Below are 19843 nucleotides of genomic sequence, written 5' to 3'. Positions count from 1 at the left end.
ATCAATTTTTAGCCCATCCAATATCTCAACTATATCTGCCTTTACTGAGACTCTGGCAGCATCATCTTCCTTGGTAAAGACAGATGCAAAGTACTCATTTAGTACCTCGGCTAGTATTCAAATTTGCATACAATACTAAAAGAGGAGACATAGTAAATAATTCTGAGAATCAAAGGAAGCTGCAAGAGAATATTGATAAAAGGATGTAATGGGCAAAAGGTGGCAAATGGAATTCAGTCAGTAAATGTGAGGTGCTACACCTTAAACTTCCACGCCCTTCGACATTAAGTGGTTGAGCTGCACGGCCTGTTTCCATGTTGTAATTTCTATGTAATATTCAAAAGCTGAATCAAACCAGCCTCTTGATCAAATTGAGTCAATTTTCTTTGAGTACTACAACTGCATTTTTGTAGAATTGTTTGGATTACAGTACCCATATAGAGGGAGCAGGAAATGTTTGGTGGGGTGAGAGGGAGAGAGTCTCTTCTGGTATAAAGCATAGGTTTTCAAATTGGGGTCAGTGAGAGGATCTTAGGGGATCCACAAGGTAAACAGATTTCTGTCCATTGGGGGCTGAGCGTACTATACATAACAAGGACAATATTTTGAAAATGTTGTATTCAATATTCTTTCCGCAGTGGTTGACTTACTAGCACGTTATTTGTTACCATGTAATAATTTTTAAAATTCATTCATGGGATGTGGGCGTCGCTGGCAAGACCAGCATTTATTGCCCATCCTTAATTATCCTTGAGAAGGTGGTGGTGAGCCGCCTTCTTGAACCGCTGCAGTTCGTGTGGTGAAGGTTCTCCCTCATTGCTGTTAGGTAGGGAGTTCCAGGATTTTGACCCAGTAACGATGAAGGAACAGCGATATATTTCCAAATTAGGATGGTGTGTGACTTGGAGGGGAACGTGCAGGTGGCAGTTGGTGTTCCCATGTGCCTGCTGCCCTTGTCCTTCCAGGTGGTAGAGGACGTGGGTTTGGGAGGTGCTGTCGAAGAAGCCTTGGCGAGTTGCTGCAGTGCATCTTGTAGATGGTACACACTGTAGCCATGGTGCGCCAGTGGTGGAGGGAGTGAATGTTTAAGGTGGTGGAGAGGGTGGCAATCAAGCGGGCTGCTTTGTCCTGGATGGTGTTGAGCTTCTTGAGTGTTGTTGGAGCTGCACTCATCCAGGCAATTGGAGAGTATTTCATCACACTGCTGACTTGTGCCTTGTAGATGGTGGAAAGTCTTTGGGGAGTCAGGAACTGAGTCACTCTCCGCAGAATACCTAGCCTCTGACCTGCTCTTGTAGCCAAGGTATTTATGTGGCTGGTCCAGTTTAGTTTCTGGTCAATGGTGACCCCCCAGGATGTTGATGGGGGAATTCGGCGATGGTTTGTTGCCAAGAAAGAAAATGCAGTGGAAAATTTGTAAGTTGAATGTCAAGGGGAGGTGGTTAGACTCTCTGTTGTTGGAGGTGGTCATTGCCTGGCACTTGACTGGCGTGAATGTCACTTGTCACTTATCAGCCTAAGGCTGGATGTTGTCCAGTTATTTGCCAGGGATTTCTGAGAGTACATAGGTATTTGCGTTGGAGAGGGTGGGGGAGGAAGAGGTGCACCCACCATATAAATTTTTTAAAAATTATTACCTTAGACACAGCCTGATGGTCCCTGAGTTGACCCTGATTAAAGCCCTCAATCACTCTTACCAGTCTCCGGTCTGTACTGAGAAGCGGAAGCAAAGCTTTTGTACAGCACCACTGCATCGGTGCGCCATTTCTTTTTTGTTGTTGTTGTTCCCCGTGTTTTAAAACTTGTTCTGTGATTTATAAATGCGAGAGGTTCGAGGATTTCATTTCCACATTCACCTGAGGAAGGAGGAAGCCTCCGAAAGCTTGTGAATTTCAAATAAAATTGCTGGACCATAACTTGGTGTTGTAAAATTGTTTACAATTGTCAACCCCAGTCCATCACCGGCATCTCCACATCGTGTTTTAAAACGTTTAACAATAAATTTCATCGACGTTTTTAAAATGTGTGAACAGCAAGAACTTGAGCAAAAGCCCCGGACCACGCCCCCCTCAACCGCAACACACGTGTCCAGCGGGTGCGTATTACGTCATCACGCAAACACCAACCCTCGCCCCTCCCACCGGTCGTCATCTCCCTCGCACAGTTACGTCATCACAAACCCTCTCAACAAAGTCAACTTGACCCGAGCCCAAGCCCAGGTAGCCTGCGATGGGCTTTCTCCATACTTTGTTTTACCGTATTTGTCGATATTTTTCTTGTTGTTTCATATTTATTTTTTTCCTGCTTTTTTTCATTTTTCTTTTTATTGTTGACATTGAACCCTATTTGCCCGACTATCAGCTTTTATAGTGGCCACTGCCAAATTCTTGCTTGCTGTGTGACAAGACCTGTCAACATTGTGTGTGATCAGACTAACCAAAGCTGTCAACGTCGGGCCGAAATGTTAAGGAGTGAGATGTATCATCACAAAGGGTGAGGTAGATTACAAAAACGCATCTAAAATTACGAGATTGCAGTTTGTTTGTTTTTTCAGTGCGATAAATCCAGATATGTTACATTTTATAAATGAAATGACTTTCACTCCTAGTGTGTGAGATTCGATAGGACAGGCCAAAAGAGCCGTGACTTGTCCTGTAAACGTAGCAAGAGGTTGCAGGACATTTTATCAGCATAGTCGTCGAAAAAGCACAAGGGCTGACATCGGATTATTTCGCAACAAGCGATCTCAGGAGTTCCAAATAATAAATCAAATCAAACTCTTTTATGGAAGACTCTATAACAGAGGTTAAATTACAGCAGACTGAGCATCAGCGAAACATTGATTACAGCACGATTTTTAAAAAATCGTTGAATGCTGGAAGTAACAAAAGCAAACGGCACAGATTAATCAACATCGGAAACCGAAATATCAGTTAACACTTCAGGTGGGAATCATCCTAGGAAGTGTCTCAGCCTAAACGTTAGCCTATTTTTCTCTTTTAACTGCTGCTTACCAATGTTTTCAGTTTTGAAACAGAAAAGTTGGAAATGGAAGATCATGTTCTAGTTTGATACAGTATTCTGCTCGCAAGCCTTTCACTGATCTTTGGCCAGGTCATATGAGTGAAAGAGTTTAAAGTGACCTGGAATCTCTTACTGCATCAAATTCCATTAATGGTTAGAGGGGCAGACAAAAATACAATCAGTATAAAATGGATGATAAACAGGAGCCCAAACAACATTCCTCTTTTTGATAAGTAGCTTTTCAGGTGTTCTCAGTATTTAGTGTTAGAACGTTTTAAAATATTTGTGGCTCTTGGAAGCATGGTGCCTGTCAAACCATTAATCGAATTTGATGCACTATTATAGACATCAGCAACTTTTTTCCTCTCCATTTTCTCAGCAGGGTCTGTCCTGTTCTTTTCCCTCTCTGCTTGAGTATGGTTCCGTGGGCAGTGGGCACCGTCCAATATCTCACCCAAGTGACTATTATTCATGTGTGAGCCTTGATGATGAGCGTCAGTATACTATTTGATCATGGGAGAAACAAATACAGTCCTATGCAAAAATGCAGACACGGCCACTCCCAGCAGGGGTACTTGAATAGCAATCAGGAGTATTTCCCCTACCACTGACTTGATTAGGTAGCTCAACACAGACCAAGGATCAAAGCTGGAACCTTCCTACATGGTCGGTTATGCCTAGATTAAATTTGCTGAGTTTATTGGGAGAGTTTAATTGGTAATTTCAATTACTATATTGTGAAGATTATATTAAAGATACCCAGAAGGTAGTTTTCCTTGGAAATGGATGGCTTCAGATGATGTCCTCGGTCAGTTTGAAGTCACTGCTGCCATCAAAATGAATGGGCCTACTCCAGGATGATCAAGATTCCTCCCCAGCAGTGACATTAACAGAACGGCCTGAATATAAGCATACCTAATGTGGTGGATGTTTATTCAGTTAAGTAATATGATGCTTTTCTAAAGGTCAATAATTTCTTAATAGATAGATACACTTTGACAAAAGACTCGTTCCTCTTTAAGGAATAAGTGTGTGGAAAGTGCATATGTTTCTACTCTTTTTAGACAGGGGATATGAAGGGAAGTTGGTTTGAAAGATGGAATGGGGCATTATCTAAGATGTAGAAACGAGTTTGTATCATCCACCCTTGTAAAGTTCATGTGTATAATAGCTGAAGTACCTACTTTTTGAGTGGAATGAAAATATTGTGCCAGTTGGACCCAAATGTTTAGACAGAATAGCACATGGATGAACCATTTCTGGTATAATTTTCCTTCTCTTGGGTGAAGGGTTCTTGCTTGACTGTATATGTGTACTCTATTTTAATTATGCTGACTTTGTATTACCTTTAAAAATTAAAAAAATTTAAATTATAATTAGAACAGTTATTACCTCCTTAATTCGTGAAGTTGCGCAGTTGTCGGTTTTTGTTTTGACTTTTAATCTTAGCTTTACACAAATCAAGCAAGTGATCACATGAATTTACATACTAACCGTACCGTGCAAACGGAGAGCCTTGGCAGGAATTGAATGTTGTAAACTGGGGTTGACAATTGTAAACAATTTTACAACACCAAGTTATAGTCCAGCAATTTTATTTTAAATTCACAAGCTTTCGGAGGCTACCTCCTTCGTCAGGTGAACGATTTTCACATCGCTCACCTGAGGAAGGAGGAAGCCTCCGAAAGCTTGTGAATTTAAAATAAAATTGTTGGACTATAACTTGGTGTTGTAAAATTGTTTACAATTGTCAACCCCAGTCCATCACCGGCATCTCCACATCAGGAATTGAATGGGGTGAGAGCGTGCGTTGGGAGGTGGATGACGTAATCGAGGTCGCTAACGGTGGGCGGCGCGAGAGGCGGCGGCGAGCGCGCGCGCGCATGCATGGCATGGGGGGGCGGCGCGAGAGGCGGCGGCGAGCGCGCGCGTGCATGCATGGCATGGGGGGGCGGCGCGAGAGGCGGCGGCGAGCGCGCGCGTGCGTGCATGGCATGGGGGGGCGGCGCGAGAGGCGGCGGCGAGCGCGCGCGTGCATGCATGGCATGGCATGGGGGGGCGGCGCGAGAGGCGGCGAGCGCGACAGGAGTGCAGCAGAGTTCCCGATTTCTCTACCGGCTTCAGTCACGCTTGAGCGGAGAGTAACGGCGCCAGGTGAGGGGGAGAGAGAGAGAGAGAGAGCGAGCGCGCGCGGTTGTTTGACCGCTTTCAGTCACCGACGGTGGCGGGCCTGTTAGCGGCAGCAGTGAGGGGTGGGCAGGGGAGAGAGAGCTCGGCTGATTTAACGGCACTGTTGGGACCAGAGTGCGGCCTGTTCAGCGGCGACATGAAGATTTGGAGCTCGGAGCACATGTTCAGGTGAATTTCAAGAGAATCTGAGCGGGGGTGGGGGGTATTTAAATCGGGCCCGGGACGAGAGAGAGAGAGAGGGAGGTCCGGCTCGTCCCACTGAACTAACGGGTATGGGTCTCAGTGGCCAGGGAGGGTGGGTGTAGGGAATGGGTATGAAGCGGGTGTTGACTGTCTTTGCACAATTCTGTTTTACTCTTGAAAACCTTAGCTTGTGGCTGTAACTGAACGTATTTTGCGCAAAAAAAATGCGTTACAAAATATCTCCTCACGAACTGCAAGAGGGTCTGCGCTACTGAAGGAGCGTTTGCTATTTTTGAAAAAGGGTGTATGTGTAAACAAATAAAATGTCCCCTTGGAAGGCGTTTTAATTGTTTAGTGCATCCCTTATCCAGCTGTGCCCAACCCCTTGTAGTTCATCTGGGGAACAGATGTGACAGAGAACCTAGTTATGCTGTCTGGGTAATAGGTTCAGACTGCAGGTAGATCCAACCTGTCTAAAACTCAAAATTCCAGCCCCGAGTAGTGGTTGTTAGGTGCCAGCCTTGGCTCAGTGGGTAGCACTCTCGCTTCTGAGTCAGAAAGCAGTGGGTTCAAGTTCCACTCCAGAGCCTTGATCAAGTAATCTAGGCCAACACTTCAGTGCAGTATTGAGGGAGAGCTCATCTTTCGGATGAGATGTTAAGCCAAAGCCCCGTATTCCCTCTCGGTTGGATGTAAAAGATCACGTGGCACTATTCAAGGAAGAGCTGGGGAGTTCTCCTGGTGCCCTGACCAATATTTATCCCTCAACCAACATCACTAAAACAGATTATCTGGTCATTATCACATCGCTGTTTGTGGGACCATACTGTGCGCAAATTGGCTGCCGCATTTCCTACATTACAACACTGACTACACTTCAAAAATACTTATTTGGCTGTAAAGTGCTTTGGGATGTCCTGAGGTTATGAAAGGTGCAAGTCTTTCTTTATTCTTTGTCTTTTTCAACTTCATCCATTGCTATTTCAGCATCATTCATGGAGTAGTGTGTTGCCTGATTTTCTTTCCAATGTGTACCTTACATTTGTCAGTATTAAATTTCATCTGCTGTTGTTCTGTCCACTTACATATTCCCATTTGAAAAAGTGAAAATTAGTTTGAAGAGTTCTTTCTGACTTAGGTGTGATCATACAGATCACCTAGCGTGCACCTAGTTAGAAGACCAGGAGAGGAAACAAATTACTTATCCATGCAAACATTTGTGTTTTTTTTAGACTGAGTGAGTTAGAGATAAGGTAATAATTGTGTGATGCTGCATAATTTCAGGTCATATAACACACAGTGCTACTAGTTCATTTGGTATAGATTATGGGAAAAATACAATACATTTTTGTGAACAAATGTGATGTGGAACAGGCTCTGGTATAGAAAAAGGAAACCCCTGTATTTTCTGCTAGAATTAAACTGCCTAATATTTTTACAGTTAATTTCTATACTGTGGTGTACTGCCTTGTCTTATTTTGCAGTGCAAGTGAAAATTTAAAGTGGGGATGGGAGGTGGCATATCTCTTGTATACCTGCATCTTAGCAGACCATAAGCCTGTCTTGGGTGATAGTTTTGGAATTCCCTTTCTGTGAAATGCATTTCTTTTGCACCCGCTTCTTTCCTTCCGTTTCGTGTATAGTTGTGCCAGTTTATATTAGATGTGCTTATGTTTGTTTTTATGTCCTTTTAGCCATCCATGGGAGACGGTCATCAAAGCTGCCATGCGAAAATACCCTAATCCCATGAATCCCAGCGTAGTGGGAGTGGATGTGTTGGAGAGAAATCTCGATACTCAAGGAAGATTGCATAGCCAACGTCTGCTTAGTACTGAGTGGGGACTCCCCAGCATTGTTAAGGCTGTAAGTATGTCAGCAACATTTTGTACATTATTTTCAGCTTTTATTTTGATATTGGTTAGTGTTGTTTGTCCAAAATAGTCAAAATCAGTGGGAGCTTTTAAGGTCCAAGATCTTCATTTATATGGATCTGTTAACGTACAAATTTCTAGAAATTTGGCACAATCGGACTGTCAAAAGGTCGTGCAGAGCAACCTGGTTTCTGAATTAAATCTGGAAAATTATTAAACTGAAATATTTTCCCATATGAAAATTGATGGGACATGGTGACTTAGACTTTGATTTGTGACTTTGATTGCTTTTAGTAAACTTCTTGTATTTAATTCATAATTAATGTTTTAATTAATGATGTTGACGTCATTTCCAGCACAATGATGAGAATGTCAGGTAATTTATTTGAAAATACATGGGGGGTAATTTTAATCCCCAAGAACTGGTGGATGGGATGTTAAAAATAGTTGTTTTTTGGGTCGGGACAGCAAAATTTTCTGACTTTGCATTCCCAGTGAGAAGCCTGTACTTTTACGCGTCCATGTTAAACCCGGAAATGGAGACGGGTTGCGTTTGTGACCCAAAAATCAATTATTTTTAACTCCAACCCAACTGTTCTTGGGGGTTAAAGTCTCTGATTTTCAGTGTAAAGCTACAAGTAACTAAGCCAACTTGCCTAAACCCTCATATATAATCTGAAGATTTTGAGTGGTAGAGTAACTGACCGTTCTTGGAAGGTATTGAAATGTTTGTCATGTTGTCTAAAGGTTCCCTGGTAAAGTATTATAAAGAAGGGTGAACAATTTTTTTTCAGGGTGAATTTTCTGCTGCATTTTATTTAGGTTGTGGGGATTTCTTTTTTTACAAACTCTTGCATTAGGTATAACATTCCTCTGTAGTGACAGCACAAACACCAATTAACCACACCAGGAAGTTTTCAGACTCAGTGCAAATATTTTGTAGCTAGCTAGTCTTAGAATGATTTGTAAACATATTATAAATGTGGCTGTGTTTTCAGTGTTTGCAGTAAGATGTGTTGTAAGGAAATTTCTTCATCTATGTTAATCCAGCGCGCACTGTGCTATAAGTACATATCCCCGGTAATTACATTTTCTTTTAGGGAAATGTAATTCAGTTTTTAAAAAAACTGCAATAGACGTGTGTAGGATTAAGTACACTTTATTCCTTACATTTGCATCACATTCTGGTTCTGCATTCAATGGAATTTGACAACATTATACAGAAATTGAAACACAATAAATGCAACAGTGGGTTAGCTTCATATAATAACCCTTGTAATTTTTTTAAAACTAGATCTTGGGTACAAATAGGACCACAACGTACATTAAAGAACATTCTGTTGTAGACCCAGTTGAACGGAAAATGGAACTCAGTTCTTCTAATGTAAGTACATGACTTTGAAACTCCTAATACAATGGAACAACCATATAGTCATGTACATGTACATGTACATGTACTCAATTTTTCTTCCTCCTCCATGCAACTTTTAAAAATTAGAAACTGGTGTTATTTGACAATAGAAACACCAGGAATACTGTCGCTTTTATTGAATTAGGTGCTCTCCTCCATCCTTACAAATGACCTCTTTGTAAATGACATCTCGAGCTCTTTGAAGTCATAGGCACTAACAGGCCTGAGATTTGCATCAGCTTTGACAGAATTGGATGAACCTCTGGTATGATTCAAGTTGTTTAAGACTGGTGAGGATCTTGCTCAAGTACAGGTTATTGCAACAATTTACTGGTGAGGAAATAGGACAGGAAAGGTCGAGGATAATGGAGTGAGAATGTTGTTGGAGAGGAATATTTATCCCTTACATGTTTTCAGGGAAATAATTCCTGCATACAACAGTGGCTGCACTTCAGAAGTATTTAGTTGGCTGTGAAGTTTTTTGACACGCCCTGAGATTATGAAAGGCGCAATATAAAGGCAATTTCTTTCTTTAAGAAGCACATCAGCATGTGGATTCCTCAGCCAAGGCCAGGTCCTCTTGCTGCTGATCAGCACCGTAACATTGGTGTTGATCATATCCATTACCTCCACGTAAACTACCTGTGTCTGAAAGGAAGTTCTGTTCTCTTTTTGAACTTTTTGGGACCATCTCTTTGGTTTTTAGATTTTACTGGTGCTTCATGAAGCTTTTTGAAGTAATGTCTACTTAAACTCTAAAGAGACATTTCTCTGAAAAATGAAATCTTTAAGCATGCATATTTATGAACCAGGTGAATTTATCCACATCGTATGCCTTCCCAGGCTTTTATCTTGCTTTATGCTTGTGAGCTTCCACAATACAGCATCAGTAATTTGTACTAGTCTTGTGCAGACCTGATGTACTCTACAGAGATTCCATGACACTGTTAATCCTCTGTTTTTACAACCTATAGCTAAATTTCCCTGTGGTTTTTCAGGTATAGACTCAGTTTATTAAATTTCAAATGCGCGGAAAACACCTGGGCTCCAGAAATAGTATTAAGATTAAATACCTAGGGTAGACACCTTTAATTGCAGAGCAATGAGTACAAGCTTCTTCCCAAGCACATCGAGTTGAATTTATTCATAAACGAGTTGCTCAAAGTGATTCGACAGATGAGGCTTTGGTGCAAATGTGAGGAATGTAGCTCGATACTCTGCTTCACAAAAATGTATAAAAATCTTGGATGTTCTGACAAGAGAATCTACCAGATCTTCCTTTATTCAGAGAAGACAAGTAGATGGTACTGTACTTTTTGTCTCTTTGTTCTCTGGATGTGGGTGACACCGGCTTGCTCACATTTGTTGCTCTGAGAAAATGGTACTGTGCCTCCTCCTTGAACGTTGCAGTCCTTGTGCTGATGGTGCTCCCACAATAGAATCATAGAAGTTTACAACATGGAAACAGGCCCTTCGGCCCAACATGTCCATGTCGCCCAGTTTATACCACTAAGCTAGTCCCAATTGCCTGCACTTGGCCCATATCCCTCTATACCCATCTTACCCATGTAACTGTCCAAATGCTTTTTAAAAGACAAAATTGTACTCTCCTCTACTACTGCCTCTGGCAGCTCGTTCCAGACACTCACCACCCTTTGAGTGAAAAAGTTGCCCCTCTGGACCCTTTTGTATCTCTCCCCTCTCACCTTAAATCTATGCCCCCTCGTTATAGACTCCCCTACCTTTGGGAAAAGATTTTGACTATCTACCTTATCTATGCCCCTCATTATTTTATAGACTTCTATAAGATCACCCCTAAACCTCCTACTCTCCAGGGAAAAAAGTCTCAGTCTATCCAACCTCTCCCTATAAGTCAAACCATCAAGTCCCGGTAGCATCCTAGTAAATCTTTTCTGCACTCTTTCTAGTTTAATAATATCCTTTCTATAACAGGGTGACCAGAACTGTACACAGTATTCCAAGTGTGGCCTTACTAATGTCTTGTACAACTTTAGCAAGACATCCCAACTCCGTATTCAATGTTATTAGGTAATAACCTAATGTTATTAGGTAGGGAATTCCAGGATATTGACACAGCAGCAATGAAGGAACAGCAGCTTATGTCCAAAGCAGAATGGTTGATTTGGAGATGATGATACTCCCATGACATGGCTGCTTTTGTCCTTCTCAGTTGTAGAGATTGCAGAGGAGGGACGTGTTGTGAAAGTGACCTTCGTGAGTTGCCGCAGTGCCTCCTATAGTTCATACACACTGCAGTCACAGTGAACCTGCGATGGAGGAGGTGGATACTGAGTGCAATGGCTAGGGGTGCAAATCAAGTGATCTGTATTATCTAGGATGGTGTTGGGCTTCTTGAGTAGTATTTCCCGTTCACCCATAAATGCAGCAGAAACAACAACTTGCATTTGTATAGTGACTTTAATGTAGTAGAACATCCCAAGGCTCTTTACAGGAGTGTAATCACTGAGCCAAAGAAGGAGACGTTAGGACAGGTGACCAAAAGCTTGGTCAAAGAGGTAGGTTTTAAGGAGTCTTTTAAGAGAAGCAGAGAAGTTTTGGGAGGGAATTCCAGAGCTTACGAGCTAGACAATTGAAGACAAGGCCACCAATGGTGCAGCGATGGAAGTCGGCGATGCACAAGAGGCCAGAATTGGAGGAACACAAAATTCTTAGAAGGTTGTAGGAGTGGAGGAATTTAGATAGATAGGGAGGGGCGAGGCCATGGAGGGATCTGGAAACAGTGATGAGAATTTTAAATGCTCGTTGACCTATATTGGCTACCGGTCCGCATTTAAAATTCTCATCACTGTTTTCAGATCCCTCCATGGCCTCGCCCCCTCCCTATGTATCTAACCTCATTACCTGCCACTAATGTGGTGTGAATGTTACCCACCAATTGTCAGCCGACCCCTGGATGTTGTCCATGTGCTGCTGTAGGCCAGCATGGGCTGCTTCGTTATCAGAGGAGTTGTGAATGGAGCTGTTCACTGTAAAATCTTCAGTGAAAAGCCCCATTCTTAATGTTATAATGGAGGCAAGGTGATTGATGAAGCAGCTGAAGTCGGTTGGGCCAAGGACTCTTCCCTGAGGAGTTCTTGCAGTGATATCCTGGGGTTGTGATGATTGGCCTGTGACAGTCTTTGTGTCAGGTATGACTCCAGCCACCTGACCCCTATGACTGTAGTTTTGCTAGAGCTCTTAGGTGCTGTACTCCATTAAATGCTGCCTCATTGAGGGCAGATAATCACGCCTCTTCTCTGCCATTCACCTCTTGTATCCATGCCTATGATAAGATCTGGAGCCGAATGGTTCTGCTGGAACACTTGAGTGTTGGTGAGTAGATTTTACTTAATTTTGCTATTGACTCCCTCCATCACTCTACTAGGGAGGAGGCTGGTATGATGGTAATTGCCCTTGTTAGACTTATCCTGTTTTTTGTGGCTAGGTCATACTTGGGCAGTCGTCCATGTCATGGGTATACTGGAACAGCACGATGTTGTTTAGGAAGCTTCAAAAACAACTGGTTATCTAGAATCCATTGTAGCAATGGGTTCAAAACTCTCAAAATGGATAGGATCTTCTCTCAGGCTGAGGGTAGGCTTATCCCATGATCCAATAATTCGACGAACTTGGACTGAAAAGTAGAAATGTCTTCGCTTTTCCTTTCTTCTCTCCAAAAGTGACTTACAATTACTACCCTTTCCCAATACTGGTGGAAACTCCAGTACGGGGCTACACAGTCATCGCACTATATGGTATTTGCTTTAAACTCAAACTGTTCAAAGAAGGTGAGGCAGGGGTTTTAATGTTTGAACAAACTTTTTTTTGTTCGTGCACAGCCCTCGGATTCTATATACTTGATGTTGAACGAACAGTTAAGATTCTGTGATTGGGAATACATCATTTCTCTTGTGATCCAATCCTGTTCAATTTTTTTGTCACAGATAACTCTTACTAACCTTGTGTCAGTAGATGAAAGACTGATATATCGACCTCATCCTGAGAATCCAGAAAAGTGAGTTGAATGTGTGTTCTGTATGTTTTTTATCAATATTACTAGATAGCATTCAGTTTTAATTTGTCTTACTGGTTATATCTAGCTTTTTTGATATTTTTATCTATCTAAAGAAGCAAAGTTTAAATGCTATAACCTAACAATTTACATCAAACTGTTTGTTTTAAACATTGTATTTTGTTTAATGGGAGATGGCGGATTGAGATTTGAGGAGCTATGAATTTTAATTTTCAATTGGATTGAGCTAATGCAGGATCTTGCCTGAACACAGATGACAAGGTTGCTGAAATGCAAGGATATGACAAAGCAGATGGAAAGACCAGGGAGAAATTGTGGATAGACCAGAACTGAAATGGGGAACTAGGCTGTCCATCACAGTTGGCAGAGGAATTTCATTTTTTTTTAAAAGACACTTTTGTGATTTTCATTGGATCGGATAATGTTACTTACTGCACCAAATGCTACTATCTTGTGTTCTTGAAAGGGTCAAATAACCAAATCTTGAAACTCAAATTCAGATTTATGGAAATATGCTAGTTGGCAAGTCAATTTTTGGGAATGCTGTTAAAAAAATAAGGAACTGGGGAGGGAAATAGATTAAAACCAAAATGAAGAAATTTTACATACAGTAAACCAAAGTTTTGGAGTATAAGGACATCCTATTAGTAAATGCAAACATTTTTTACATTTAAGCATGCCAAGATATTTAAAATATGAATATTTGGATTTAATAGTATCTCTACAACTGAAATATTGGTTCACTCAACAGTTGTGTAAACATTTTTGACTTTTAGGACCATTTTGACCCAGGAGGCAATTATCACAGTGAAAGGAGTTAGCTTAAGTAGCTATTTGGAAGGATTAATGGCCAACACAATTTCTGCTAATGCTAGAAAGGTACGTGTGCAGATTCATTTTAAATAGATTTGTATTTTTGGTCTATACAATGCCATAACTCTTCTGAATAGGAATTGAACCTTTTGCAATCCAAGTGCTTCTAATCTTTAGATATTGGAAAAATACTTGCCATCAACCAGCTAGGTAACAGGAAATAAACCTTAAGCCATTTAAGGAAAAAAAAATCTGAGAAATTCCTCTCCCATCTCTATAGGTCAATCAAGAAAGCTCCAGGAGACTAGTAACTGATAGCACCAATCACGGCTAGGCCCTCTTCGTAAGGAGTCGTCCCGCTTCCTTTTGCAGACCTGCAATGAATCCACACTCCTGACACATACTGGCAACTTATTCCAGAAGTACTTTCTGGCATTTAACCTAACTCTATCTTATGTTGTGCTGATGTCCCCAGTCCTCCCTCCCCTATCTAGTCTAAATAACCTATCCACCCAAACAGAGTCTATTCCCGTCATCATTTACAGGACCATTTACATATTCCTTTGAGGTCTATATTTCTTCAACTTAAAAAAAAAAAGCTCCAGTTTCCTAAGCCTATCCCAATAACTAAGCTCTATGATTAGGTATCATTCTACTGGCTCTCCTGGACCCTCTCCAGAGCCTCAATATCCTCCAGCTTGTGAAGGGACTAAAACTGGGCACAATTCTAGATGCAACCATACCAAGATCTTGTATTTCTAATTTTGTATTTAACTGTCCTAGCTGTACATCCTAACACTATATTTGATTTTGCTATGATCCCATGACACTGGTCATGGACCTTCAGTGCTCCATGAACTACTGCTTCCTCTCCTGTTCCACAGCATTAAGAAGGTAACCCTGCATTGTGTACACATCACAGAATGACCTCAGCCCAAATACATAACCATGCATATATCTGTGTTGCAACACCTCAGCTCATGCCCCCAATGTATCTAGATCAGCATGCAGTCTAGTTATTTTGACTAAAGTCCTAACTCCAGCACAAACCTTTGTGTCATCAACAAATAGAGAGATTTTACCCTTGATGTCTTGATCAAAATCATTGATAAAGATGACAAAGAGCAACGGTTCTAACACTGATTCCACTAGTGACCGCATTGCTTGCAGAGCTGCTACCATTAATAACTTACCTTCTACCAATGCAAATGTAACAACAATCCAGCTTAAAATTTGACTGCCAATCCCATAGGATACAACCTTACTTAACGTCTTCTGTACAGCACTTTATTTAAGGCTATTTAAAAATCAAGGTACGCAATATTAACTGGGCTACCAACATCCATCAACTTTAATCTCTTCAAAAAATTTGACCAAGTTGTTGAGGCAGGACCTGCACTTCCAAAAGCCATGTTGGGATTCTCAGAACATCTGCTTTTTCCAAATGATCATACAGCACACCTCTAATAGAACCTTCTGGCAGTTTGCCTGTAACTGACATCAATCTAACTGGGCTATCATTCCCACATTCCAACTTGCTCCCTTTTGTTAAATCTAGGAATCACATGGACCTCTCTCCAGTCCATGGGAACAATCCCAAATCTCAACAAACTGTTCTCATAAGCTATTCTCCTTGTATCTGGCAAAGTATTTCTTCAGTTTTTGGACATCACCATTAAGCCATTTTTGTTTCATTTTATCATTCATCCCCCTTTTAATCTGAGGGACATGCATGGTTTCCTTGGCCATTTTGTGTGGCTCTAAAACCTTCCATTTGTCATCAAAACTGCAGTTTTCCCCATCTAGTATCATCTCCAAATCAGCCTTACCCCCTCATTCTTACAAATTTACCTTTTCTAAAACCTAGCATTAATGTTAAATTCACTAATCAACTTAAATCTGATGATGCTATGATCACTGTTGCCCAGATGTTCTCTACATGGAGGTCTGATACCATCTCCGGATCATTCCTAAAGAGTTTGGTAAATGATGGTCTAATTCAAACCAATTGGCTTAATCGGATAAAGGACATTGACTTCCATAGGAAATAAACAGAAAGAAGAAAAATAACACTCTGAATGTTTAGCGCCTCAAAATCTCAAAAGTACCATTAGTTGATTAAACATACTGTACAGTGAGTTGTGTAAACGTGTGAATGTGCACAGATGTCGTAGTCTCTACTTGTATGAATTTAGGTAATTGCAGATAGAAGGGTTATTTGATAATATCTGCCATAGAACCTGCATCAAAACACCTGAAACAGGTCTGTCATCTGTATTGCATTCATACTGGCTTTGTATGAAAATGTTTTCAAGTAGTTCTATCTAATTGACATTGCCATACAATTGGAAATTACTAAATACCTTACATGACTATTAAATGCACATGAAAAAGCTCATTGGGATTCAGCACCTAAAGGACTATGTGAAGATTTTATTTGGTTCCTTTTAAATTTGACTGCTTCTCTTTAAGTGATCCTGAACAGATTTGTTTTCTTCATATGGTAAAAATACTGCAAACTCTATTTGTTCTTGTGTGTGTGATATGTCTCTTCTGTGTTGCTCTAGGGGTGGGATGCTATTGAGTGGATAATTCAAAACTCTGAAAGTGCTGTTAGCTAACAGCTTTCACTTCTACAAATTGTACTAACCAGTGGTAACTATTGAAATACCTAATAGCCTAATGACATTTTATTGCATGGAATAGGCTCCTGTTTGCAATGCATGGGCTGCATGCTTAGTTTGTATGTTTATCAAGTTTAGAACTTTTTCTATTTTGTATCGAAGATGTGGAATGTTTGACTTTCTTTCAGCTATATACATTTTCCTAAGTGTTGCATGTTTGGAAAAAAATCTATTGATTATAATAATCGGTCCTTTGTGGGTTATTAAAACACTGGTTCTGTTCATCTTGGGCCAACTTTGGTAGCAATAGTGAATCAAGCCAGAGTCCTGGGCTGTCCAACACTGCAGTTTACAAGCCGCATTAGTGACTTCACACCTAGGTCATCAGGAGGTTTGTCTATATCAGAGTCAAGCATGAAGCACTTTGTTTCAAGTAATTTTACTGTATGAAGCACTTGATATATTTTAGAGTGATAAGGTGCTATAAAAAATAAAGATTTTTTTAATTGTAGTAGTAGCGGCCTTCTGTTCAGAATAAATTGTTACTGGCTCTGGATTTTTCTGTCAAATGAGGAGAATGTATTCAGTGCTTTGGATACAGAAGGCTTAATTTTTAATCTCGAGGGAGAGAAGAAGAGGAGCCAAAACACTCTCTTAATGTGGCAAAGTGAAATCTGGCTCTCAAAACTACTATTGCCGAATCTGCCAGAACTATCTTACTTTGATTTGAGGTTAGACCTAATTTGAGTCCAGCCACTAAATAGTAATGTAGACTTCATTCCCAAATCCTGTAACCAGCTTGCATTTCTCTGTAGTATTTTTTCTCCTTGCCTACCTTGATTGTCATATGTAGAAAGACTGAGAAAATCTTGGTGCAATACTATGTGCAGTGCTTACATACATCATGCTTGAAACACCTCATGGAATTCAATGAGCTGCCAGGAACAAGGAAATGCTTTCCACAAGTGACTCATCAGGGTTAATTAGTGGGATTGGTGATCGGCAGATATTTTTTGCTTGATTGTCTTTTGGGAATTATGGAGTATTTATGAAAGAAATTCTCTTATATTGAGTGGATCTATGATCAGGTAGATTGAGCAGGCTGGATGGAATGAATAGCTTTTACTTTAAAAAAAAAATCATCTCCAAGATGACCCTTTTACAAGGGTTTTGCAAACTATGAAATATACTTATTAATGCATGTTGTGAGAAACAATGCATAGCTCATATAATGTAGACTTATTTTTAGAATCAAGATTTCTGTTCGTTGGCAAGATGCCAATTTTATACTAATACCCACAAGTTGGAATGGATGCATAAGTGGTAGAATTTGCCCTTGAGCTTTTTATTTGTGTAAATGATTTGTTTTCACGCTAGTATTTGCTTATGATTCTGTGAATGCATGGTGGAAGCGTAATTTGTGTGGTGCTATTCTGTTGTGAAATCTATCCAATGTCCATTTTATAATTGTAGCCATTCTGCCTTTGTTCTCCTAGTGATACTATTATCTTCTCTCCAGTTTGTGTCAGCTCAATAGTAGGCTAAGCATGTATTCGGAAACCGTTTTTTTTCTCTGTTACTAAATACTCTATTGTGTACTATAGCTAATACAACTGCAGAATATTTTTCTTTTCATAGAAAAGCTTATTTTATCAATTAAATCAGGAGCTAGGCATTGCAAAGAGTTTTTGAATGTAGCTGTGTGTTTATTTGTCTCCTGGTTTTCAGCTTTAATTTGTGTAATAGCTACAATTTGCTTAAATATTTGCTCGGATGCCTTGTGTTTTAACTCCTTTGTGTACTGGATTCCATTGCAGCTTTCCAATACTCTCCGGGTCTTGGGTATGTTAGTGCTACAAAACTAATTTTTGTGCCTTTCTATTGTGTTGAATAGAAATTGGTGATTTAGATCCAAGCAATGTATGTGCTATATTCTGAGTAATCCTTTGATAGGGTGGTTCTCAAAAATTAAATTACAATACACTTACATATGACACTTTTCTCATATCTGTGGTTTAAAGGGCACCAGACATGGTACTAATCCTGGGGGAATGTACATTTAGAGCTATTGTGAACCAGGTAATGATATCAGACTTATCTAAATTCTCTCAAGTAGCAAGTCGAGTGCCCTCTACTGGGTGACTTGAGAACTGGATTCTGTGGCTTTGCAAAATTTAAGAGTTCCTCATTGTCTTAAGGTGCTGAGTATTCAGATTTAATACTTAAATGTATTCTATATATCATTTGAGCAATGAAAGGTTTGAACACTTTTTAAAAAAAAATATATATATATATTTGATAAATTCATGCTCACTAGCTCCTTCAGTCCTATTTTCTGTTTAATCCTGTCTAATATGTTCCCATTCAGGGCTGTGAAGCAATGGAGTGGGTGCTAGGCAAGATAAATGTGGAGATTGAAGAATTGGCAGTGTCTGCCTGAGAAAGCATGAAGTCAGCAATGGCTGCAGCAGCTGCCGAAGACTGATGGTTAGCCCATTGTTGTGCTGCACTTGGACTTCTGTTCAGGAGATTCCCTTAGTAACTTACATTCTGTGTCATTTTAAGGTACAAGTCATGCCTTTTTTTAAAAAAAAGAATATAAGCTACAAAGTTGACCTTGAATGTTTTGAACAGCATTCAGATCACTTCAATTTCTGAAAATAAACAGCAGGCAAGCCTGTGAATGTGGAATGCCACATTTGGGATTCTTTATAAAAAGATGCGTTTTTGTAGCATCCTTCACTAGTCTCAAACATCCAGATAACTGATCTACTGGGTGCACGTAAAAAAAGACTTATCCTCACAGCAGAGTCAGAGACGATGGACAAAAGTATACACTTGAAGAACTGCGCACTGTCTTGCACTTGGTGCAATGCATTGGAATAATACTTGAATGTGGAGTTGTTAGTGTTACTGCCTTATAGGCTTTGAGTTAACAAAACCAAATGTATGTATTGCAGAATGCTGTTTACATAGTCTTGCATTCCTAGATCAGTGAGTTTTATTAATTTACTTTTATCAGTGTTTAATTTGGAATTTGGTTATGTATCTTTTGTGGCAGATCTATCCAGATGAGATGGATCACCTATCAAAAATCCTGAGGCATGCTTTTAATATTTCACTCCTAAATTATAAATCTTTGTTTCAAATTCATTTTGATAAAATCAACTAAAGTATGTTGTCTGAACTGGAGCTATTATCGTGTGAACTCTTATCAATGCCACTTCGACCAATAATCGACAATAATGTGTTGAAGTGGTTGCGAAAGTGTAAAGCCACTTTGTGAAAGGTATGTTTGTCATATTTGGGTTCTGAATTAATTCTCAGTTGGGTGGAAGGATTATTCTGCTAATCCACTCTGCAAACTTCTGTAGCACTGAGCTTGTCATTTGAACTACTTTTGCATAATTGTTTCTCTGAAACAATTTCATTTGATTCTAATGTAAATGTTTAAAAAGTATTTTAATAGAATTTAGATAGTCTATTGAACATTGCTGCATTTTTTTAAGTACTGACTGAAATGTGCTTAAAAATACAGAATATTTTCTCTGAAATATTCTAATTTTTGTGTGTTTTTTAACATTACCAAATTTTAGTAACTAGATTATATCAGACAACATTCTTGCAAATTCTTTAGAGTTGCACACTGATGCATTAGACGACGTCAAAATAT

General features: G+C 40.0%; 1 protein-coding gene across 3 annotated transcripts; it reads left to right on the top strand.

Annotated features, from left to right (window-relative positions):
• Window positions 1-2218: 2218 nt before the first annotated feature.
• On the top strand, window positions 2219-18888 carry prelid3a (PRELI domain containing 3A). 3 transcript variants are annotated; one of them, XM_067974999.1, is made up of 6 exons: window positions 2219-2493; window positions 7092-7260; window positions 8563-8652; window positions 12645-12715; window positions 13510-13612; window positions 18539-18888. In XM_067974999.1, exons 1-6 carry the CDS (start codon window positions 2462-2464, stop codon window positions 18608-18610), a joined length of 537 nt encoding a protein of 178 aa, XP_067831100.1. In that variant the 5' UTR covers window positions 2219-2461; the 3' UTR covers window positions 18611-18888. The 3 variants fall into 3 exon arrangements, with proteins under 3 accessions (XP_067831100.1, XP_067831109.1, XP_067831090.1); XM_067975008.1 differs by lacking the exon at window positions 2219-2493 and adding an exon at window positions 5069-5178; XM_067974989.1 differs by lacking the exon at window positions 2219-2493 and adding an exon at window positions 5203-5382.
• The last annotated feature ends 955 nt before the right edge of the window (window positions 18889-19843 follow it).

Source organism: Heptranchias perlo, chromosome 3 (assembly GCF_035084215.1).
Source record: "Heptranchias perlo isolate sHepPer1 chromosome 3, sHepPer1.hap1, whole genome shotgun sequence".
Lineage (NCBI taxonomy): Eukaryota > Metazoa > Chordata > Chondrichthyes > Hexanchiformes > Hexanchidae > Heptranchias > Heptranchias perlo.
This window is presented reverse-complemented; position numbering and strand designations above follow the sequence as displayed.

What these genes read in the sequence shown, in the direction of transcription:
- prelid3a (XM_067974999.1), top strand. Translation starts at nt 2,462, where the DNA reads ATGTTAAGGAGTGAGATGTATCATCACAAAGG. An exon ending in GAGATGTATCATCACAAAGG is followed by an intron (nt 2,494 to 7,091) that starts GTGAGGTAGATT and finishes ATGTCCTTTTAG; the next exon opens with CCATCCATGGGAGACGGTCA. An exon ending in TCCCCAGCATTGTTAAGGCT is followed by an intron (nt 7,261 to 8,562) that starts GTAAGTATGTCA and finishes TTTTAAAACTAG; the next exon opens with ATCTTGGGTACAAATAGGAC.